General features: G+C 43.3%; 1 protein-coding gene across 6 annotated transcripts in view; it reads right to left on the bottom strand.

Annotated features, from left to right (window-relative positions):
- Positions 1-1,002: 1,002 nt before the first annotated feature.
- The window catches only part of LOC140425871 (echinoderm microtubule-associated protein-like 4), a 371,640-nt gene continuing 347,979 nt past the window's right edge, over positions 1,003-24,663 (bottom strand). For all 6 annotated transcript variants that reach the window (XM_072510261.1, XM_072510260.1, XM_072510258.1 and 3 more), the window contains 4 exons: positions 18,171-18,258; positions 15,330-15,428; positions 6,476-6,606; positions 1,003-2,880 (listed from right to left, as the gene is read on the bottom strand). In XM_072510261.1, coding sequence (XP_072366362.1) covers positions 2,662-2,880; positions 6,476-6,606; positions 15,330-15,428; positions 18,171-18,258 — 537 coding nt within the window. In that variant the 3' untranslated portion in view covers positions 1,003-2,661. The remainder of the gene's footprint in view (positions 2,881-6,475; positions 6,607-15,329; positions 15,429-18,170; positions 18,259-24,663) is intronic.

Here is a 24,663-nt window from a genome sequence, read left to right as displayed (position 1 = left end):
AGCGGTGTTCCGCTTGGTACAGCTGAGGATCTCAAATTATGCTAGGAAGGTGAAGTTTGGGTGTACTTGGAAAACCAGAGGAAAGGAATCTCTGAAGGCAAGACTAAAACACTGCAAGATAGACCATTGTTGCAGTTGTCCGAGAATAACGTTTGGAGAAAATTCCAAGATGTGATCTTCAAATGCAGAGATTGGAAAGACAATATTTCCATGAGACTGGTTGACTCACAATGTGGCAAACATCTGGATGGGCTATTGAAAAATCCACAGGATCTCCTTTGGCCACATCTGTCATTTATTTTGGTGCGTGGGGTGTCTGACCATCATTCACCTGTTAATTCACGTGTGCCTCATACTTACCCTGAATGTTAAGAGTATAAAATAATTATTGTAAATTGTTTAGCTGTCTGAATTTGTCTGTGTCTGCAAAGATATTGCTGATGTAAAGGAATACTATGATTTGAACCATTTCCTGCTGTTGATATTGAGATCTTTTCAACTTTTTTGTCTGGTGCAATGTAGTTTATTTTTCATGTTTCATAAATGTTTTATTATTTGCATTAAAAGCTCATCAGCAAATCCTTATGAATTTGTTCAGTAACTTACCTCCATGGTTTTTTAAAAAAAAGTTAGGATTTATCAAGCCAGGTTTCACTCTGGGATCTGACTTGGCCAGTATTATCAGCTGGGACCGTAGCAATAACACCTTCCTTGTCTTTGATCACTGCTACAGCAGCAATGCCACGGGAGTGCTTCTGTCTCCAAGTTCACCCCCAAATCTTACGCATCCTGGCTTGGACATAGACCATCATTACTTCTTCATTGTTGACACAAATTTTGGAATTCCCTACCTTAATTACATGGGCTGCAGTGGATAAAGGGAAGACCGATTATTACCTTATTAGGATAACAAATACGGCCTTAACAATGTTGTCATATTCCAAGAACTAATTTAAAAATTGAACAAGATTAGATTGTAGAACATTGAAAAGTCACCAACAGTTCAATTTTCACTCTGATCACTTTTATTTATTTTTTCCCCATCAATTTTTATGGCATTTGTCAGGAATGCATGAAAACATATAGTTCTAACATCAAGACATTGGAAAAACCCTTGGTCAATCATATTTCCCTTACAATCATTGAGTGTGTTTTTAATACAGCAACATATTTCCCACCTTAAATTCCATAAGTTATTGCAGACCGATGCATCAATTCAATGGTTGTTATACTGTTAGTTGGTAGCTGTAAGGCTCTTGTATGTTAATAGCATCCCCAGATAGCACCTAATATACACTAAAGGAGCTCTACATGTTTTTAGAACCCATCTAGGCACTTCCTCTAGATTGCTGGATGCTTGGTAATTAGTTAATCCTGAGTACAGATTCAAAGGGAATGACAGTTCTGATCCACTTTGGAATGGCACGATCTGGTAAACACTTGATTTCACACTTAAGACTTAAGCACACTGAACAACATCTAGAAATACTAACCATAAATTCTCATTAAACCAAAAGCATTGGATCAACATATCAAATAAAGATGCAGTTTATTCCATGCAAATCAAAGTATAAATAAGTTCATTTGGACACTTCCCCTTGCATATTGTCAGTGAGTGTTTCCCCCCTCTTGTATAGCAAGTAAGTGAATTTAAATTTTAAACAATTTCCCAGGTTTAAAAAAAGTAAGGAAAAAACCCCATGAAAACACAAATCTATACTTTAATATCCTGATAGTGTACTTTGTGTAGCACGTTATTCCATGGCTGACCACGACCAAATTTAACACATAGCAACTGTTAAGATGTGTAGTCCATGATGATACAGCATAAAATATAAATATGGTATCAACTTGTCGAACTTCACCAGACAAGGAAAGAACAATCAACCAGGCAATTTGCATTTGACCAAATCCTAGACTTATTTCAAATGGTTGATTTTCTTTTAAGATGATGAACTGCTCCTAATACATGTCCATTACTGGAAATTAACCTTTAACTTAAAAAAAATACAATAAGATGTGTGTAGACTTGAGATCACTTTACGAGGTATAGTTTTAATTCATCTGACAAACAAAAGTAAGCAAGCCTACTTCAAATAAGAGATCACAAAAATGTCTACTTGATCACCAGACACTGGTGATATGAAGACATTGCATATTTAGTATTCAAGAAGGCAGTGCCATCCTCATGGCAGTCGTGGTTTACCAGAAGACTGTGAGTCAATTTCATTCACAATTCTTGGCCACAAACGGGCCTGCTAAAATGAGTTAATTTTGACTGAAGTTAACAGTTAACGTTGTTTGTTATGCAATCATTTAAGTTCAACTTGAAAAAATGCTTTATAATACAAAGCGGACTTATTTCAGCATATCCCAACCACAGAAGTGTTTTTTTTCCAGTATTTACAGTCTGTAACTTCTGACTTTATTTAATTAATCGCTTTACTAAAACCTACTTTAACTGTTGCAATTTCTTCCCAAGAAGAACTTTGGCCAGTCATTAAAGTCACTTGACACTTCCAAGTGATGCCCTTGGGAACCTTTCCATCCTTGGAATGGAAGAGTAGATCAGAATTAAACAAATCCAGCAGCCCTATTCACTATACCCAGCCACCATTCCTCATCATATAAGCCAAGAATCTCCTAATTTAGTTTGAAATTTTAAGACACTGGCGCATTTTCGGTTGGACCGTCAGCTGGAGAAGATGGAGCATTCTGCTCGAGGTTGTTTCCATTTGATGGAAGAGGATTTTTCTCTGTCACTCTCCACTGTATGATGCTAGTGTCTTTTCCTCCTGTCGAAATCAAGTGACCATCACTGTAGGTAAAGCTGACATTGGTCACATGACTACTGTGAGCACTGTAAACATGGCTCGGAGCCTGGAAACACATCGGAAGGGAATAGTTAGGTCAATGGAAGGTCTAGTCCTGGATTTACAGTTACATAAACATTGTAACCGAAGGATTATACGATAAATAATGGGAAATTGATATTTATACCCTATTATTTATCTGCTATCATGAACCATAGAATTCTTAGTGCAGGAGGAGGCCATTTGGCCCATCGAGTCTGCACTGGCCCTCTGAAAGAGCACCCTACCTAGGCCTGCTCCGCCGCCCTATTCCCGTAACCACACCTAACCTTTGGACACTAAGGGGAAATTTAGCATGGCCAATCCACCTAACCTGCATTTCTTTGGATTTTGGGAAGAAATCGGAGAACCTGGAGGAAACCCACGCATACCATGAGGAGAAAGTACAAACTCCACACAGTCACCCAAGGCTGAAATTGAACCTGGGTCTCTGGTGCATTGACGCAGCAGTGATAACCATAGTGGCACAGTGGCATAAGAAACCAATGTAGCAATGTATATTAGCCCTTATAATAATAAAGAGTTATTCACAATAATAAAGATTTATTTCTAATGCAAGGGAAATGTTGAATGTGGGATTCCAGTGCAAAAAAGCAACCAATGTGGTGCCAGAACATGGGTTGTTTCAGGTACAGAGATAACAGAATAATCAGACAATCCCCAGGAATAGTCAGAGGTGGCAATGCTGCATCATACGATGTCAACACTCCCATTTTGCCTCAGCTGTTTGGAGATTGTTCTTTGAAAATCTAAATGAAGATAGATGTTACCATACTCTAGCGTACATGAACTGCTTCATTGCATTTTTATACCTATTACGAACATAGGTTGGAATCATATTAGGGGAAAAAACATTGCTAAGTAGAAGAAACATTGATAAATAAAAGAAAGCAAGCATATGCCTGTGAAGTTAAAATTATCCCACAGGATTCATTGATCCACTACTGAGGTTGCCTGGGTATTTTTACTAATGGAACATGAGGTAAATGTACCAGTAACGTTTTATTAGAAGTACATAGCATAACATTAGCCAGCCAGCATTTAGTGGACAAGGAATGAATATGGAGGAAGAACCACAATTTGGTGTCACTGGGGTAGTTGGTCTTTCCAAGGTGTTGCAAGTACTTCCATCAAAACACATGTAAATCTTTCATTTAATTGTAAATCTATTTTTCTCTGGGACTAATACAATGGAAAAACTGTCAAACTGGGTTTAAAGAAATCCTTTTCACTTTTGTGTGCTCACTCTCTAACTGGATATCAAAGATGGCATTTTGAATAAAACCAGTTCCACAGTCACAATCCCATTTTCTCCCATATCTTTTGGATAATTTCAGACATCCACATTTTTTAAGCAAAGATGTAGAAAAGATTACACTGAAATGTTGAGCCTCTGTGGTTCAATGCTGTTTAATGATACAATATGGCTAATTTTGGTGTTGTTCAATCTATAAATACGTTTACAGCTTTCTCAGATTACATTTAGAGCCACGGTCTGCCATTTTTATCTGTTAACAGGCAGGTTTTTTCCCCAAGCTGCAGTATTTCAATTTCCTCATTTATTCTGAATTCCCTCTTTGATTCCTTCGTGACTATCTTATATCGATGGACTCTAGTTTTGCTCTTGCCTGCAAGTTTACTCAACCAAAATTGCTCAATTGTTGAATATATTCAAGGCTGATATGGATAAGTGTTTAGACTCTCAGTGAATCAAGAAATATGGGCAATGAGCAGGAGACTAGATGTCCTGTGGCCAGATTTTCAGACATATAAAGGTGAGTAGGAAAGCGAGTTGTGATGAGGGCAGAGTCTGCAACAGGTCATGTGAATGAGCAAAAATAATGTGGGAAATGTGAGATTGTCCACTTTAGTAGGGAGTAAAAAAGTAGATTATTTAAATGGAGAAATGCTGTGGTATTATGGGATTTGAGTGTCCTTGTATATAAATCACATTAGCATGCACTAATGTATTGCGTACTGTGTACAGTTTTCTTAAGAGGCGGATATATTTGCATTGGAGGCAGTTCAGAGAAAGTTCACTACGTTCATTCCTGGCTAGCCATGATGTAGAGATGCCAGCATTGTACTCGGGTGGGCACAGTAAGAAGTCTTACAACACCAGGTTAAAGTCCAACAGGTTTGTTTGGAATCACTAGCTTTCGGAGTGCAAACCTGATGAAGGAGCTGCACTCTGAAAGCTGGAGATTCCAAACAAATCTGTTGGACTTTAACCTGGTGTTGTAAGACGTCTTACTGTGTTCCTTCCTGGGATTAAGGTATGATGCCTTCTGAGGGCAAGTTGGGCTTGTACTATTGAAGTTTGGAAGAATGAGAGGTAATCTTATTGAAACATATATCATTTGAGGGGGGGCTTGACAAGTAGAAACTGAGAGGGTGTTTCCCCTAGTTCAGGAACCTAAAACTGGGGACACAGTTTAAAAATAAGAAGTCTCCTATTTAAGATGGAGAGAAGGAGAAATTTCTTCTCTCAGAAGGTTGTCAATCTTTGGAATTCTCTACCATAGAGAGCAGGGGAGGCTAGGTCATTGCATATATTCAAGGATGAGCTAGATGTTTGATCTCCAAGGAATAAAGGATTATGGGGACAGGCAGGAAAGTGAGTCAAGGCCACAATCAGATCAGCCATGATCTTATTGAATGGCAGCGCAGGTTCCAAATGGCCTACTCCTCCTATTTCTTATATTCTTATCCTCTCCAGTGCCTCCATATCCAAGTTATAATATGACACCCAGAATGGTATCAAGTACTCCAAATGGGATTTAACAAAGATTAAATGTATGTTTAGCATAACCTCTTGGCTTTTTAAAACTATCCCTTTAGAAATGAACCCGTGATTGGTTTGCTTTTGTTTTGGCAATAGTGAGGGGTGTTATTATTAAAACATAGATCATTGTGAGGGGGCTTAACAGAGTAGAAGTTGAGACGATGTTTACCCTTGCCCAGGAATCACTGCAACCTTTAGTGATTTGTGTATTTCTTCTCAAGATCCCTTTGCTCATCTATCCCATTTATCTTCTTCTTTTCCAAGTAATACGTGACTTCCTTATTTTTCTCATCGAAATGTAACACCTGACAATGATCTATGTTGAAATCCATTTCCCAATTATTTGCCCATTCAGCGAGTTTACCAATTTGTTATAACTTGTTGCAATCCTCCGCTGGGTTAAATAACCCTCCCAATTTGGCATCATCAGTAAATGTCAAGGCTGTGTTTTATGTTGCAAAGCCTAAACTGTTAACTTGGATTGTGAACAAGGTAGTCTCTGCAATGACCCCAATTCCCAAAATTTGTTTTTCAAGTTGAACACTGGGTCAGGGAAACGGGAGCTTTGAAATGGCATACTCCAGTATTCCCGGCCTCCAAAGACCTCGGGAATGGTACCATAGTACAATCTGCAGTAAGGAAACAGATCACAATAAGTTTTACAACTAAACAAAATTATGTACTTAAAAATCTTACTGGTATATAGTGGTGTTCAGTAGTGTACTGATCTAAATTTGGTCACTGGATTCAAGGTCTGATTTGACTATGGCACTGTAACTTTAGCTTAAGAATACATGGGAAATAAGTTATTATTCACCTTAGGCTTAGAAATGGGGTACTGAAAGATGTGGACTTTGCAGAAATCGTCAGCAACAGCCACCACTTTTTTGCTGTGTGATCTGCAAAGTGCATTAATATCTGTTCCATCCGAACCTTCGGGCCATACTCCTGTAAGGAATGAAAAATATGCATCATGCATACTTCCTTCAGTTTCCATGTAACAGAGGAATGTTCTTATGGAAAGTAACATGTTAATCAATGAATCTTGAGTCACAAAGAAGGATTCGTTTTCCAAAGGATGTCTTGCAGAAATTATCAACTTCTATATTGATAAAAGTATTCCAAGCTGGACATGTTAATAAGAATAAGCAAAGAATTCTATGCTAAGTAATAATGTACCTTGCCATGTATAGTACTAAGGAAATTGCAGTATTTAACCTTATAGACGTATTGGAGGGTCGGGGGTGGGAGAAATCGGGGAATGTTGGGGACTTACAACTGTATAATGTATTGCTGCTCCCACCAACGTGTTTTCTTTTTAAATTTTAGAGTAACCAATTCATTTCTTCCAATTAAGGGGCAATTTAGCATGGCCAATCCTCCTAGCTTGCACATTTTTGGGTTGTGGGGGCGAAACCCACGCAAACACGGGGAGAATGTGCAAACTCCACACAGACAGTGACCCAGAGCCGGGATCGAACCTGGGACCTCAGCGCCGTGAGGCCGCAGTGCTAACCCACTGCACCACCATGCTGCCCTCCACCAATGTATTTTAAGTGTAACACTTACAATCTTAAAAAAAACCACATGGGTGTTTTCTGAATTTGCCAAAAGAAAATTGGCATTTTAGAACTTTCCAACACACATTGGTTATATAATACCAACTGTATTACAAGTCTTTCTTTTATAATGGAGTTTCTTGAAATAAAGTCAAAACATTTGAAAAAAATTAACTGGATCGATTTTGCCAATTCATTTTTATAAGCAGTGCTAAATATTACTTACAATTATGATGGTTGTAGATAATAGCCAAGCCTTTATTGTTTCCAATGTGATGTGAAATAGTTTAGTTCAAACATATGCAGTACTGCTTAAATAAATCAATACATGCTGCTAACTACTTCCTTTATGGATAAGTGAGGAATGACTGGTCTAAACCTAATTTCCTTTGCAATTTTTAATGAGATAATTAGAATATGATAAATACAAGTGAGCGATTACAGTTTGATAAATCTTAATTGCGGGTTCTTCCTGATTTTTCACCGATGGTGAAAAAGTGGGCTTCCCACTCTCATCTATGTTTCACTGGCCAGAGTAATATGACAATGGAGGTGGAATTAAGCCCTTAATTGCCACTTAATAGGGAGTTAGGGTTTTTAGGACTAAGGGCAGGTGTCCTAATGGGTGCTTACCAACCATATTATGGGGAACAAGTTGGGGGTGGGCAGGAAGGCACTGGGCAAACTATCGATCATATTTTACATGCCCTATGCCAAAAAGATGCAAGAGGCGGAGCTGTAAAACACACCTAATTTATCTTTGAGAGCAACATATTTGAGTCGAAAAGAAGAATCTTAAACTTCGGTGTGCAGATTAGGTGGACTGGCCATTCTAAATTGCCCCTTAGTATCATGATCAATGTGTGGAGTTATAGGGATAGGGCAGAGAGTGGGCCTCGGTAGAGTGCGCATTCTGAGAGTTGATGCAAACTCGATGGGCCGAATGGCCTCCTTCTGCTCTGTAGAAGTCTCTGGAGAAATAGAATGAGGAAATGGCTAAGTTGCGTGTTTCTCTTCACAAAAGAAAACACAAATTACTTAGCAGAAATGGAGGGTAATCAAGGTGCTACTAAGAGTGTGGAATGCAAGATAACTATCAGCAAGAAAGGGTAAGAGAGAAACTTATAAGGGATTAAAATTTGACAAATCCCCTGGAGCTGATTGAGCTCGAACACGAGGTGCCATCTCTGAATTGCCAAGTGGTGGGATTCCCAGGTATCAGCTGCTCCTGTCCTTTTAGATGGTAGTGGTTGTGAGTTTGGAAGATGCTGCCGAAAGAACCTTGGCAAATTACTGCAGTGCACCTTGTAGATGGTACACACGATTGCCACTGTTCACACCTAGAATATTGAATGCAGTTTCCGTCTATTCGTTCAAGGACAGATGTACTTGCCTGAGAGATGGCACAGTGAAGGTTCACTAGTTTGGTTCCTGGGAATGAAAGGATTGTCCTATGATGAGAAGTGGAGTACATTGGCCCTATACGCTTTTGAGTTTAGAAGAATGAGAGGCAATCTCATTGAAACATACAAAATTCTGAAGGGGGTTGTAGACACAGAGGTTGTTTCCCTTGGCTGGAAATCAGGAATATGGGGACACAGTCACAGGACAAGGAGTTGTTCACTTCGGGCCGAGATGAGGAGAAATGTATTTACCTTGGAGGGCTGTAAATCTTTGAAATAATAATAATAATCTTTATTAGTGTCACAAGCAGGCTAACATTAACACTGCAATGAAGTTACTGTGAAAAGCCCCTAGTCGCCACTAGTCTGGCACCTGTTCGGGTACACAGAGGGAGAATTCAGAATGTCCAATTCACTTAACAGCACGTCTTTTGGGACATGTGGGAGGAAACCCACGCAGGCACGGGGAGAATGTGCAGATGCTGCACAGACAGAGACCTAAACGGGAATCAAACCCAGGACCTGGCACTGTGAAGCAACAGTGCTAACCACTGTGCTACCGTGCCGCCCGACTCTCTATCCAAAAGGTTGTGGATGTTCCATTATTGCGTTATTCAAGGCTGAGATCAGCAGGTCCCTTATGGAATCAAGGAATATGCGGAGCAAGGGGGTAAGTGGATTGAAGGAGCAACTCAGCCGTGATTGTATTGCATGGCAGAGCATGCATATGGACTACGGCTGCTTCTGTTTCTTACATTCTCATGTCTTGTGTGATTCCACATTCATGTGGACATAAATCTTTCTGCAAATCTTCACAAATACCAAAATAATGTTCATTGATGTTTACAATCGCTTCACTGCCAGTCTTAGTATCTACATGAAATATTAAGAATTTAAAATGAAAGCCATAACTAAAGGTAAATAATTTGTAGAATTGGTTTAAGTCAAAGAGGTAACAGTAAAGCTTGTTCCAAATTTAGAATTTGCATTCAGGAGATATTCAGCCCTTGCTGAATATTTGACCAGATGTTTTCAGCAGTATTTTCATGTGAAGTGACAGAACTGCAAGCCACCTAGAGTTATATTTTTTCCTGTTGGGAACATCACGCATTACTGATTAATAAACTTTTATTTAATGCGACTGCATTTCAATAACTGGCAAGTCACTTATTACAAAATGAAAAATGGAAGTTAACAGGGAGAATGTCAGAAAAACCTTTAGGATTAAAAGACAATACATTTATTTGATTTAGTAAAACTGAAAAATGCTAATTTTAAATTACAAAGGAAATGGTAATATTTATCAAACGGATTAAGTATTTTTTTAAATTTAGAGTACGCAATTATTTTTTCCCCCAATTAACGGGCAATTTAGTGTAGCCAATCCACCTACCATGCACATCTTTCGGTTGTGGGGGCAAGACCCATGCAGACACGGGGAGAATGTGCAAACTCCACACGGACAGTGACCCAGGGCCCGGATGGAACGCGGGTCCTCGGCGCCGTGAGGCAGCAGTGCTAACCACTGCCACCATAAACTGATTCCATTCTAAGCAATTGAGAAAACATTGTTTCTAACACATCTTCGAACATGGAAAACCAAAGGGCTGCAGCAGTTTCATGATTCAAGTGTCAACTGAAAGTTGGCTCGAGTTACACTTGTGTAAGGTATGCAAGTGATGCCTCAGGAACATTTATAAAAATGGTAGATCAACTTTTCATACACAATAGTTGAAAAAGTCTCAATGTTCTGCTAAATTTAAACATTTTAATCAATATGTCATTTCAGACCCATAATATAAACCGTTCCAAATTATAATTATTCAGAAAATTGCACTTGCCTATGTATAGGATTTCAGTTTATATTGAAATCGATCAATTTCCCTGTTCTCAAACATTGCATAATGCAATTTCTTAAAGAAAATAAATTATTTGAGGAAATAATTTATTTGCAAGTGTAATGTAGCCTTGGATACGAAGGCCATTTACTCAAAACAAGAACATTGTAGCTGAGAACTAATCATAACTGTTATATATTTATTTCATAAGTTGTATATTGCACATTTTCTGATTTTTACCTCTCCTCAAAATAACAATGGTTTGCCATTTCTTAGTGGATAAAATCTCTTTGAACATCAAATAATAATTCTTATCTTTGAAATGAGAATAATATATCAATACACTTGGATTAACAGTTACCAGTTAACAGTCAATGCCAAAAAGTAGTAATGTTATTATGAGCCCAGAAGATGGCAATATTTGAGCATCTTTTTTATTAGTAATTATTTTGCTAGAAGCTACACAACTGAAATTTGACTTATTAATCGGCTAGTTAAAATATAAAAGTCATACCGTAATGCTCATAAGTAAGACTTAAAAGTGAAATAAAAGTGACAATTTAACTTTTCAACATTAATAAATTAAAAACAATTTTGTACTGAATTATTTAGACCTTTACTCTTCATTAATTATTTTTATAACACACTTTCTGTATTTTTCAGTGCAATACTGTTTTCCCTCCTCAAATTACTCAGAATTATACATCAACCATGACTCAGAGACCTCTTCCACTGCTTTTCCACAATAACACTTTTGAAATGAAAATCTTGCTGTGGGGAATCCTTTTTGTATATTTTGTGAGGGCCACGAAGAATCCAGTATGAGTTTTAAGGATACAAAGTAATAACATTTATTTACAATAGCATATATATATATTATATATATATATATATATATTATATATATATATATATATATATATATATATATATATATATATATATATATATATATAACAGCAGCAGCAATTTCCCTTGCTGCACACTCCTTCCTGCTGGTTCCAAACTGGCCAGCTTTATTTATACTTGGAGTTTACTAATGATTTCTCTCCCCCCCCCCCCCCATTGGGGCAGCTCATACTCCCACAGGATTGTGGGATTGTCATTAGTCCCCAGCCAATGGTAAGCAGGCAGGTTATAACATCCCTCCCCCCCAAAGTCCAAGGAATCCATCGAAGACCCGGGCGAAGGAGGGCGTCGAACTTGATTTGCCGCAGGCCGGACACCATTTGCACGCGGCACTGGATCAGGCGGCATGTAACGAGACAGAGACCGGCGCTTCTCCGATGAACGGCATAACGGTTGTACATCCACGGCCCGTGGACCCGAGGATTCCCCCTCTGATGCGTCCTGTGTCTCCATCTCGGAGTCAGAGTCTGCTGCCTCCGTCATGTCAGCGTCTCTATCTCCATTCGGTTCTGTAACGACCTGCGCAGGCTTTGAGGGAGGCACCAGTGGAAGATTGTGAGGACTACCTTCCCTTGTCTCTGGTCTCTGCGCTGTAGAAATGAGCTCCGGGGGCGGGGAATCTTTGGAGGGGATAATCTTCTGGACCGAACGTGGTCTACATGTTTGCGCTGGAGACGGCCCTGGGCTTGCACCTGGTAAGATATAGGGCCGTTTGGCGAAAGATTCAGCCAGGAACCCACTGGGCACCACCAGCAAAATTCCGAACGAACACTGGGTCACCGGGCGCAAACTGCCGAATCGGCCGATGCCGAGAAAATCCCTGTCCCTGCCGTTCTTGTGTGCGGCGTACTTTTGCGCCAATGTCCGGGAAAACCATACTAAGGCGGGTGCGAAGTCTCCAGCCCATTAGGGGTTCTGCGGGAGCTACCCCAGTCACCGCATGGGGGGTGGTCCTGTACGTAAACAAAAAGCGAGCCAGTCTCGTGCCCATTTATCCGGAAGACTGCTTCTTTAGACCTCTTTTGAATGTCTGCACTGCGTGCTCTGCCAACCCATTTGAAGCCGAGTGGTAAGGGGCAGTGCGGATATGGCGTATGCCGTTCATCTTCATGAACCTCGCAAACTCCTCACTCGTGAATAGAGTGCTGTTATCCGTGACCAGCACCTCGGGGAGGCCATGCCTACTAAAAGACAAACGCATCTTTTCAATTGTTGCGCAGGACATTGTCCCCTGCATCTTATGCACCTCTAGCCTTTTAGACTGGGCGTCGATTAATAGAAGGAACATGGATCCTTGAAAAGGGCCTGCAAAATCTGCATGCAAGCGTGCCCAAGGCCGCCCTGGCCATTCCCAGTGATGTAGGGGCGTGGCCGGTGGAAGCTTCTGATGCTCCTGGCAATAGGAGCAGTTTTGGGCCACCTTCTCAATGTCGGTGTCGAGGCCTGGCCACCAGACATAACTCCGGGCCAACATTTTCATTTTGGTCACACCTGGATGCCCATTGTGCAAGTCTCTTAGTATCAGGTCCTGGCCTTTTTCCGGGACAATCACACGCGTCCCCCACAAGAGGATGCCGTCTTCCACGCTGAATTCTGACAGCTTGGAGGAAAATGCCCACAACTCGCCTGGGAGCTGTCTATGCTGCCCACCATACAGGACTATGTGCCGAACCTTTGACAGGACTGGCTCCGCCTGGGTCCACTCATGGATCTGTGATGCCGTGACAGGCAAGGTGTCCATAAAATGTAGGGTTGCAACCACCTCACCGGTCGTGGGGGTCGACATGGGGCCGGTCGATAAAGGCAATCGGCTCAGTGCGTCGGTATTTGCTATCTGCGTTCCTGGTTTGTGCTCCAGAGAATGCTCGTATGCAGCAAGCAACAAAGTCCAGCGCTGGATCCGTGCGGAAGCAATGGGCGGTATTGGCTTATCATCTCCGAAAAGTCCCAGCAGAGGCTTATGATCAGTCACGACAGTGAAATGGCGGCCGTACACGTACTGGTGGAAGGGTTTCACCGCAAAAACCACTGCCAGGCCCTCCTTCTCGATCTGCGCGTACTTTTTCTCCGCTGCAGTCAATGTGCGGGAGGCTAAAGCTATTGGTCGCTCGGCCCCGTTCTCCATCTTGTGGGCCAGCACGGCCCCAATACCATACGGGGATGCATCACGTGACGAGCAAAGGCTTTCCAGAATCATAGTGGGTTAGTAACCCAGACAACGACAATTGTTGCTTTACCCGCCAGAAAGCGGTTTCTTGCGGCTGACCCCAAACCCAGGTGTGATTTTTCTTTAGCAGAAGGTGCAACGGGGCCAGCGTAGTTGCCAGATTGGGGAGGAACTTCCCGTAATAGTTTACGAGACCGAGAAAAGAACGAAGATGCGAAGTGTCAGTCAGGGCGGGGGCCTGTTGAACCGCACGCACCTTCTCTGCGACGGGGTGCAGACCTTCGCGGTCCACCCGATGACCTAGGTAGACTACTCCCTTTGCCTGAAATACGCACTTTGTGCGACGTAAACGGACTCCAGCCTCCGAAAAGCGTCTAAGGACAGCCTGCAGATTTTCCAAATGTTCCTGCTCCGACGTCCCTGTAATTTAAACGTCATCTAAGTAGACAGCAACACGTGGTAAACCTCTCAAAATGCCCTCCATAACATGTTGAAAAATAGCGCAGGCAGAGGATAATCCAAAGGGCAACCGTGTATATTCATACAGGCCCCGGTGTGTATTAATCATTACATATGGTCGGGAGGCAAGGTCCAGCTCCAACTGTAGGTAGGCGTGACTCATATCTAGTTTTGTGAAGGAGAGTCCGCCTACAAGCTTCGCGTAGAGATCCTCTATGTGAGGCATTGGATATCGGTCGAGTCGCGAAGCCGTATTCACTGTAAGTTTATAGTCGCCACACAAGCGAACTGTGGCAAATGGCTTCATTACAGGTACAATTGGTGCTGCCCAGTCAGCAAAACGGACGGGCCTGATAATACCCAAACTCTCCAAACGAGGGAGCTCCCCTTCTACCTTCTCGAGCAAGGCGTAAGGCACCGGGCGCGCCCGGAAATAGCGCAGCGTGACTCCTGGTTCGACTTGGATACGGGCTATGGCCCCTTTTATTTTCCCCAAACCAGGCTGGAATACATCTGGGTATCGTCCTAGCACCTCAGTCAACCCTTCAGAAACTGTTTGGAGGATGTGCTGCCATTGCAACCGCAAATGGCGCAACCAGTCCCGACCCAACAGGCTGGGCCCATGGCCGCGCACCACGATAAGTGGGAAACGCCCCTCCTGGCGTTTCCCACTTATATATATATATATAGCAGCAGCAACTTCCCTTGCTGCACACTCCTTCCTGCTGGTTCCAAACTGGCCAGCTTTATTTATACTTGGAGTTTACTAATGGTTTCTCCGCCCCCCTCATTGGGGAAGCTCATACTCCCACAGGATTGTGGGATTGTCATTAGTCCCCAGCCAATGGTAAGCAGGCAGGCTATAACAGTATAATAATAAAGATTATTATTAGAGGTAAACTACCACACCACCTATTTCTACATTTTACATTATAATCTGTATGATGATACATTAATAAAAAATATAAATATTGATGCAGTGGTATATCAAATAGGAGGTCTTGTGGCACAGTGGGTAACATTGCTGTTTCTGAACAAAAATCTGCAGGCTTGAGCCCCACCTCAGGACTTGATGGCCACAGAAGGTGCAGACAGATTGGTTGTCAATCTGTAAATCCTTCCATTATGCCTACGGCAGGTAGAAAGAGTGAGAATCTCCTGGTTAGCCATGCTTGATATGGAGTGGTGATCCTCAAACTATAGATTCTGGCGACCAGAAGAACAAGCTATGGGAATAGATCTAAGCAGGTCATTTGTCTGCCTTATGCATCTCTAGGCACTGGAGAGAATCAAAGTGAAGAGAAATCGAATAGTATATAATAATGCAGCTACGTACCAAAAACATGAAAGCCCAGAACACACGTATATGTATACCATTCCATATCTCTGCATTCTGAGCGATTTCTGATCAGCTTGCAGCCATTCTGAATATCCCCTAAAAACACAACACCTTTAGATTAGCCAAAACACCAGGTTTTCCAGTTATTAAACTTTCAGATATTGCAAATTTATTTTAAATTTGTTTTGCTTGTCCCTTATTCCGCACTGTAACCAATCACTATTTGTCGATGTACCATTTGTCAATGTACTCTGTCGATTATTCTTTTTGTCTACTATGTACGAGTACGTTCCCTTGGCCACAGAAAAATATGTTTCACTGTACTTTGGTACATGTGACAATAAATCAATCAATCAATCACTTCCACCTCCAGCAGTCATTTTCAAGAGAAGACAGAAAAAGTGAATTCCTCTGCTGTCATTTTGGAACAGTCCCACTAAAACTCTGGATGAGAACAGTTGAAGGATTCATCAATATAAAGTGAGAATTTTTGTATTGTGCTTTTCTCACTAAAAAAACAAAAAACATTTTTGCATCTATTTTACTTCATCAGTGACTCCACTGGAATGAGGTTCCAAAATTACCTGAATTGCACCATTCAAAGATGCCCTCCATTTCCAATTTTTCCCTTGATGGCTATACTAATGCTGGCCAACTTTCGTCTGAAGGGACCGTATGGCATGAATGTCAATAAAGAATTGGATTAAAATTTAGATCAGCTTCCAAGTGCCTGGGCATTACATTTAGCAAGTTTGAAATATTTTTTTTAATGCAGCAAGTGGTAATGACCTGGAATTTGCTGTGTATGACGGTGTTAGAAGTAGAGACAATTAATGATTTCGAAAGGATATTAGATGGGCATCTGAGGGAAATCAATGTGCTGCTCTACAGGGATAGAGCGGGATAATTCCTAGCAGAATAAATCCAAAACATGACTGAAAATCGCATAGGTGGAATGGCGAAGTATAAATTCTTGGCTAAGTAGTAGAGTTTAACTGGTTTCGGAGGGATTATCTGCATCAATGTGTGATCACATTCTACCTTTACTCTCACTATTACTAAAACTCTGTCCAACTCATCCGTTGTCACCTTAAGGTGAAATATTCAAGCTTACTTGAACTCTCAATGGAAGTGGTATAGAAAAGGAGTGATTTGAAGGTGTAATGTAACAAGACAGTAAGATAGCATCAGCTTAAAGCAAAACACTAGAGATTATCAAGAGCCTATAGGCCAATATGAAACCTTACGAGTACTGTTCAGTACTGAACTTTATACTGGATGGGAGAATATTGAAGCTTTAGAGTCATAGTCTTCACGATATAGGTAGAGGCCTTTCAGCCTATTAATTCATGCCGGCTCTCTGCAGAACAATTCAATCAGTTCCATTCCCCCACTCTATTCCCGTTGAGCAACAAATGGATTTTTCTCAAATGCCCATCTAATTTCATTTTGATATCATTCATCTTCTCTGTTTCTATCACCCTAATTAGCAGTGAGTTCCAGGTTTAAAATATTTAAAGCAATCCCCTTAACTTTACTTCCAGTTCCTGATTGACGTTTATCACTGTTTTATATTACACCTCGAGATGCTTTAGCTACATTAAAGGAATTACAGGAGTTAAGAGTAAGCAGTAATTATTGGCAAAATTGGGGAATTGCGGTCTGTTGCTACACATTATTTCAGATTAATTTTCAATAGATGGCCATGTTACTATAATACTCTGGTCTGCTTACATTTAAAATATCTGTACTGTCTACAAATAACATTTGTGAAACATTAGAAATGCATTCAAATTTATTTGGTGCATTTGTGACCATATGGAGAGTGGGAAAGGAAAATAAACCTATGCCAGTGAAATATGTTAGCTGCCACTATGTTATCAGAATTTAATATTGACCATACATACACTGCCTGTGAAATTTAGCATTCTTCACAGAATGAGTTTTAGTAGCCTTCCTGCAATGTGGTGCTAATTCAATGATAACTTACAATGAATTGGTTCTGAGTCGAGGTGACTAAATAATGTAGAGTGCGCTAGCATTGATTTATAAATTCTGAGGTATAAATACAGAGTCTCGCTTTGGGCACGCATAGCGAGGTGTTTCTTGGAGTCTGCAGTGCCGGGAACGGCCCCGCTATCAAATGGGATGCTGTTACCAAACCATCCCCATCCAGACCACATTTAGCTAATTTCCCATTTAAAAATGCTGCCCCAATCTCACAACATCCCCCCTTGGACACCCCGACACGGCCTCTGGATCCCCCCAACTTACTTGTTAAGGGGTCCTTGAGCACCCCTCCCCACCCCCCCACCCCCACCTCATAAGGGCAAAGCACCCGAGACCAATCCCTGGCACCAACAAGCTGGCACCTGGCCAGCCTGGCAATGTCCCTGCCAGAGCCACAGGGAGCATGCGGCGGTACCAAGGTGGCAGGAGAGCCAGGGTAGCACCCTGCCCAGAACTTGACACCCCGGGGGCCTCAGATGGCTTGGGAGACACCCCCCCCCACCCCCACACGTTTGTGTGGACCACTGCTAAACAGCGCCAATGCGAGGTCTCCCAGGCATGGGCATTAGTTCTCAGGCCTTGGAAGCCGACATATTTAAGCGAGCCTAATCGTCGTTAGATCTTGCGAGGCATTCAGCACGTTACAAATTGCATGAGAGGCCTTGGCGCGACTGCTTGATTGCGCCCTAAATTTTCAGTTTAGTTTGATAACGGACTGAGAGAAAATATATTATTCAAAACAACAAACAAAATCAACAAATATGAGCACCATAGGTTACCTTAAAAAAAATTGTTTTCAGTTTTGGGTGGAAATATCAGAATACTTACAATATAGGATTTCGTAGTCTCCTGAGTTGGACATTATGAAATTTGTATCTGGTGACCAGTCAAGGTGTGTAATATAACTGGAATGTCCCTAAAGAGAGCGAAGAATCATAAAATCAATTCATAGATTATATGCCAACGGTACTTCTTTAAAACTGGAAAAAAAATAGTAGAGATACAACAGCTATCAAATCAAGTTTCAAAATGTTGACCAGATAATACAACTGAGCCTCAATTTTCCATAGCAAAATGCCCTTTGCATTACTGTAATTGAACATCTGGCTGTCGAAAATGTTTGCGAGTCTTGACAGAACTCTGCCCACTTTGCATGGTAAAGTACTTTTTTTGAGAAGGTTCCAGCAGAATAGGAGGCACACATCCTAAGCAGACATGCATTTCATGACACCCTTCAAAATCACAATGTTGGGAGTGAGTGTTCTTCAAACTCGGGGGCGCGACCCACGGGTGGGTTGGGGGCGGGTGTCGGGAGGGTCGCGGAGCCGTCCTTCGCAGCGCTCCCGATCGCGTAAATCCCCGCACAGCAGCCGGCTTTTAATAACGCCGGCTGCAAGCGGCCTTTAAAATGGCCGTGAACATGTTAAAAAAATTTGGCCGCATGTATGCGGCCGCTATTTTTTTTTAAAACGGTCGCAGCTTTTTGTTTTACAAGTTTGGTTTTTTTTTATTCATTTATTTTATTCGTTTAATTTTTATTTTTTTCGTTTATTCTATTCATTTAATTTTTTTTTTACAAGTTCAGGGGTTGTTTTATTCATTTATTTTATTCATTTAATTTTTTTTTCATTTATTTTATTCATTTATTTTTACAAATTCGGGGGGCTTTTATTTAATAAAATTTTACGGAAGAAAATGCAGAACTTTGGACAGATGGAGACTCCATACTTTCCGACACCGGAAGGCTTCACCTTCATCCAACAGGTTCCATTGGAGGAGCGTGTACGAGGGCCAAAGGGACCCAAAACCATTTCCTCCATTTTTATCAGCAGCAAACAAGGTAAGAGAAAATGGTGGGTCGCTCAGGTCGGCCGGGTTGGGTCCCGAAGGTTGGCAGGTTGATAAAAATGGGTCCCCGGGAAAAAAGTTTGAAGAACACTGCTATAGACCCCCCAACAGCCCGCAGGAGACAGAGGAGCAGTTGTGTAGTCAGATACTGAATAGGTGTGGAAAAAAGCAGGGTAGTTGTAATGGTCGATTTTGTCTATCCCATATTGACTTTGAATCCCTTACAGCGAGGGGCTTGGAAGGAGAGCAATTTGTTAGATGTGTCCAGGAGGGCTTTTTGATACAGTATGTTGACAATCCAGCCAGGGAGGGAGCCATACTAGACTTGGTATTGGGGAATGAGCCAAGCCAGGTGATTGATGTTTCAGTGGGGGAGCATTTTGGGCTTAGTGACCATAATTCCATAAGAGGAGGGAAATTCCATAATGGAGGGAAATTATGCGAGGAACCACAGGGAATGGGTGAAATCCTTAATGAGTACTTTGTTTCGGTACTCACCAGGGAGAAGGAAGCGACGGATCCTGAGGTCAGGTGTATGTATGTGAACTCTCTTGAGAATGACAATTTATCAAAGGAGGAAAGGTTGAGTATCCTAAATTGCATTCAGGTAGACAGGTCCCTGGGGACGGATCGGATCTATCCCAGATTATTGCGGGAGGCAAGGGGACAAATAGCTGGGTCCTTAACAGATATCTTCACATCCACTTTGACCACAGGCTAGGTTCGAGAGTACTGGACCTGCGCAAGAAAGGAAGCAGGGACAATCCAGCAAATTATAGGCCGGTGAGTCTGGCATCAGTGGTGGGGATGCTTTTGAAAAAGATACTGAGGGACAGGATGTATGCACACTTGGAGGAAAATGGACTAGTTAGTGACAAGGGGCATGGTTTTGTATGGGAAAGGTCATGTCTTACCAACTTGATTTGAATTTTTTGAAGAGGTGACAAAGAGAATTGGTGAGAGGACTGTGGATGTGGTCTATATGGACTTTAGTAAGGCGTTTGACAAGTCCCACATGGCAGACTGGTACAAAAACTAAAATCATATGGGATTCGGGGGTGGGCTGGCTAGATGGATACAGAACTGGCTTGGTTATAGAAGCCAGAGTAGCGGTGGGAGGGTGCTTTTCTGAATGGAGATCTGTAGCTAGTAGTGTTCCGCAGGGATCAGTGCTGGGACCTCTGTTGTTTGTAGTATATATAAATGATCTGGAGCAAAATGTGGGTGGTCTGATTAGTAAGTTTGCGGATGACACAAAGATTGGCGGAGTGGCGAGGATTGTCAGAGGATACAACAGGATATAGATAGATTGGAGACTTGGGCACAGAAATGGCAGATGGTGTTTAATCCGGACAAATGGGACGTGATGCATTTTGGAGGATCAAATCTAGGTATGAATTGTACCGTAATTGGCATAACCCTTAGGAACATCAACATACAGAGGGATCTGGGCGTGCAGGTCCACAGTTCCCTAAAAGTGGCAACACAGGCGGCCAAGGTGATTAAGAAGGCACATGGCATGTTTGAATTCATCAGCCGGGGCACTGATTACAAGAGTTGGGAAATTATGTTGCAGCTATACAAAACCTTGGTTAGGCTTCATTTGGAGTATTGTTTGCAGTTCTAGTCACCACTTTATCAGAAGGACGTGGAAGCTTTGGAGAGAGTGCAAAGAAGGTTGACGAGGATGTTGCCTGGTCTCGAGGGTGTTGGCTATGAGGCGAGGTTGAATAAACTAGGATTGTTTTCACCGGAAGGATGGAGGCCGAGGGGAGACCTGATAGAGGTCTACAAAATTAGGAGAGGCATAGACAGGGTGGACAGTCAGAGGCTTTTACCAAGGGTGGAAGTGTCAATTATAAGGGGGCACAGGTGAGAGGAGGAAAGTTTAAGGGAGATGTGCGGGGTAAGTTTTTCATACAGAGAGTGGTGGGTACTTTGAACGCGTTGCCAGAGGAGGTGGTGGAAGCAGCCACATTAGCAACATTTAAGAGGCACCTGGATGGATATGAATAGGGAGGAAATAGAGGGATACGGACCGAGTAAGGGCAGAAGGTTTTTTTTAAGTCAGGGCATCATGGTCGGCACAGGCTTGGAGGACCAAAAGGCCTGTCCCTGTGCTGTACTTTTCTTTGTTCACTCTAAATTTCTGATACTTGGGGATGCAAGATGATATTTCTCAAAGATGCCCATGCAAAATAGAAAGTCTGGGTTGCTAGGAAGTCAGATGTACCTGATTTAAAGGGCACAGGTAAGTACATAAAATCTGCAACATTTAGTCACATTCTATTTTAATTATTTTCCTGTGTTCTTCTGTAGGCACTTGGATTCGCATGACATTTTGTGTATATTGTTCAAGTTTTCTTTTACTCGACTTCCGGGTGCGGCGATGACCAGCTAAGTCGCACGTTTCGGCAGCTCCCGGTGGAACGGACTTTTGGGCTCCTAATAAGAGCCCCAACGGCAATTTTAACGGCTAGAAGCACTGTGCGGTAAACCAGAAGGGAATCCCCCCTGGAAACGGATGGAAAAAGGAGAGGGAAGTGGCCAGATTGCAGTGGATCCTTTGGAGCAGCGGCAAGGAAGGCAAGCAAGAACCAAGATGGCGACGGAAGGTGGCAGTTTAACATGGGGCCCTGAACAACAAGAGTCTTTGAAATGTTGCGTGGAAGAACTTAAAAAGGAAATGATGAAGGAGCTGTTGGCCCCTATATTACAGGCGATCGAAGGGCTAAAGGATGAGCAAAAGACCCAGGAGCGGGAGCTTCGGGTCGTGAAGGCAAAGGCTGCCGAGAACGAGGACGATATACAGGGCCTGGTGGTGAAGACGGAGATGCACGAGGCACACCATAAACGATGTGTGGAAAGACTGGAGGTGCTGGAGAATAACGCGAGAAGGAATAATTTAAGGATTCTTGGTCTTCCTGAAGGTGCAGACGTCGGGGCATATGTGAGCACGATGCTGCACTCGTTAATGGGAGCGGAGGCCCCGGCGGATCCGCTGGAGGTGGAGGGAGCATACCGAGTGATGGCGCGAGGACCGAAAGCAGGAGAAATTCCTAGAGCCATAGTGGTGAGATTCCTCAGTTTTAAGGACAGAGAGATGGTCCTTAGATGGGCGAAGAAAACTCGGAGCAGTAGGTGGGAGAACGCGGTGATCCGCGTATATCAAGACTGGAGTGCGGAGGGCGAGCTTTAATCGGGCCAAGGCGGTGCTTCACAAAAAGAAGATAAAATTTGGAATGCTGCAACTGGCAAGACTGTGGGTCACATATCAAGGGAGGCACCACTACTTTGAGACGGCGGATGAGGCGTGGACTTTTATTGTGGAAGAAAAACTGGAATAAGTGGGTTATTAAAAAAGAACGTTTGAAACAAAGTGGTGGGGCGAGTATGGGGGGCGAAGAGGGGGGAAATAGGGGGGGAAAGATGAGTTTTATGTTATTAATCCTGCGATGCGGTAACTTTTCTCTCTTCCACAGGTGGTGGTGGAGAGAGGAAGGGAGGTGGAGGAGATGGGGTGTTGGCCATGGGGGGCGGGGCCAAAAGGGAAGCGCGGGCTTTGTTCCCGCGCTATGATAATCATGGCGGGAATAGGGAAGCAGGAAGGAGGGGGCGTCGCACGGTGCGAGTCGAGGTCATGGGGGGAAGCCGAGGTTGGCCAGAGTTTGCTGACTTCTGGGAGCAACATGGGGGGTGTAACTACGCTAGTGGGGGATCTAGCGGGGGGGGGGGGGGGGGGGGGGGGGGTGGGAGGGGGGAGTTACTGGGTTGCTGCTGCTGGGGAGAGGGGGGAGCCGGAATGGGGTGCGGTGGGCGGGGGGGGCACTGCCTGGGGGGACACAGCTGCGTGGGAACCGGGTGAGGAGCTGGAAAAAGGGGATGGCTAATCGACAAGGGGGGGGGGGGGGCGGTAAAAAGCCCCCCAACCCGGTTGATCACGTGGAATGTGAGAGGGCTGAACGGGCCGATAAAGAGGGCACGAGTACTCGCACACCTTAAGAAACTTAAGGCAGACGTGGTTATGTTACAAGAGACGCACTTGAAACTTATAGACCAGGTTAGACTACGCAAAGGATGGGTGGGGCAGGTATTTCATTCGGGGCTAGATGCGAAAAACAGAGGGGTGGCTATACTAGTGGGGAAGCGGGTTATGTTTGAGGCAAAGACCATAGTGGCGGATAGCGGGGGCAGATACGTGATGGTGAGTGGCAAATTACAGGGGGAGGCGGTGGTCTTGGTAAACGTATATGCCCTGAACTGGGATGATGCTAATTTTATGAGGCGCATGCTAGGACACATCCCGGACCTAGAGGTGGGAAAGTTGGTAATGGGGGGAGATTTTAATACGGTGCTGGAGCCAGGGCTGGACAGGTCGAGATCCAGGACTGGAAGGAGGCCGGCTGCAGCCAAGATGCTTAAAGATTTTATGGAGCAGATGGGAGTAGACCCGTGGAGATTTAGTAGACCTAGGAGTAAGGAGTTTTCGTTTTTCTCCGATGTCCACAAAGTTTATTCGCGAATAGACTTTTTTGTTTTGGGAAGGGCGTTGATCCCGAAGGTGAGGGGGACGGAGTATACGGCTATAGCCATTTCGGATCACGCTCCACATTGGGTAGACTTGGAGATAGGGGAGGAAACAGAAGGGCGTCCACCCTGGAGAATGGCAGATGAAGGGGTGTGTCTAAGGGTGAGGGGGTGCATTGAAAAATACTTGGAACTCAATGATAACGGGGAGGTCCAGGTGAGAATGGTCTGGGAGGCGCTGAAGGCAGTGGTTAGAGGGGAGCTGATATCAATAAGGGCACATAAAGGAAAGCAGGAGAGTAGGGAACGGGAGCGGTTGCTGCAAGAACTTCTGAGGGTGGACAGGCAATATGCGGAGGCACCGGAGGAGGGACTGTACAGGGAAAGGCAAAGGTTACACGTAGAATTTGACTTGCTGACAACGGGTACTGCAGAAGCACGGTGGAGGAAGGCACAGGGTGTACAGTATGAGTATGGGGAGAAGGCGAGCAGGTTGCTGGCCCATCAATTGAGGAAAAGGGGAGCAGCGAGGGAAATAGGGGGAGTGAGGGATGAGGAAGGAGAGATAGAGCGGGGAGCGGAGAGAGTGAGTGGAGTGTTCAAGGCATTCTATAAAAGATTATACGAAGCTCAGCCCCCGGATGGGAAGGAGAGAATGATGTGCTTCCTGGACCGGCTGGAATTTCCTAAGGTGGAAGAGCAGGAGAGGGTGGGACTGGGACCACAGATCGAGATAGAGGAAGTAGTGAAAGGAATTAGGAGTATGCAGGCGGGGAAGGCTCCGGGACCGGATGGATTTCCAGTCGAATTTTATAGGAAATATGTGGACTTGCTTGCCCCGATACTGAAGAGAACCTTTAATGAGGCGAAGGAAAGGGGACAGCTGCCCCTGACTATGTCAGAGGCAACGATATCACTTCTCCTAAAGAAGGAAAAAGGCCCGCTG

Source organism: Scyliorhinus torazame, chromosome 1, assembly GCF_047496885.1.
Source record: "Scyliorhinus torazame isolate Kashiwa2021f chromosome 1, sScyTor2.1, whole genome shotgun sequence".
Taxonomy (NCBI): Eukaryota; Metazoa; Chordata; class Chondrichthyes; order Carcharhiniformes; family Scyliorhinidae; genus Scyliorhinus; species Scyliorhinus torazame.
Note: the sequence above shows the minus strand (reverse complement) of the source record. Positions and strands in the feature narration are given on the sequence as shown.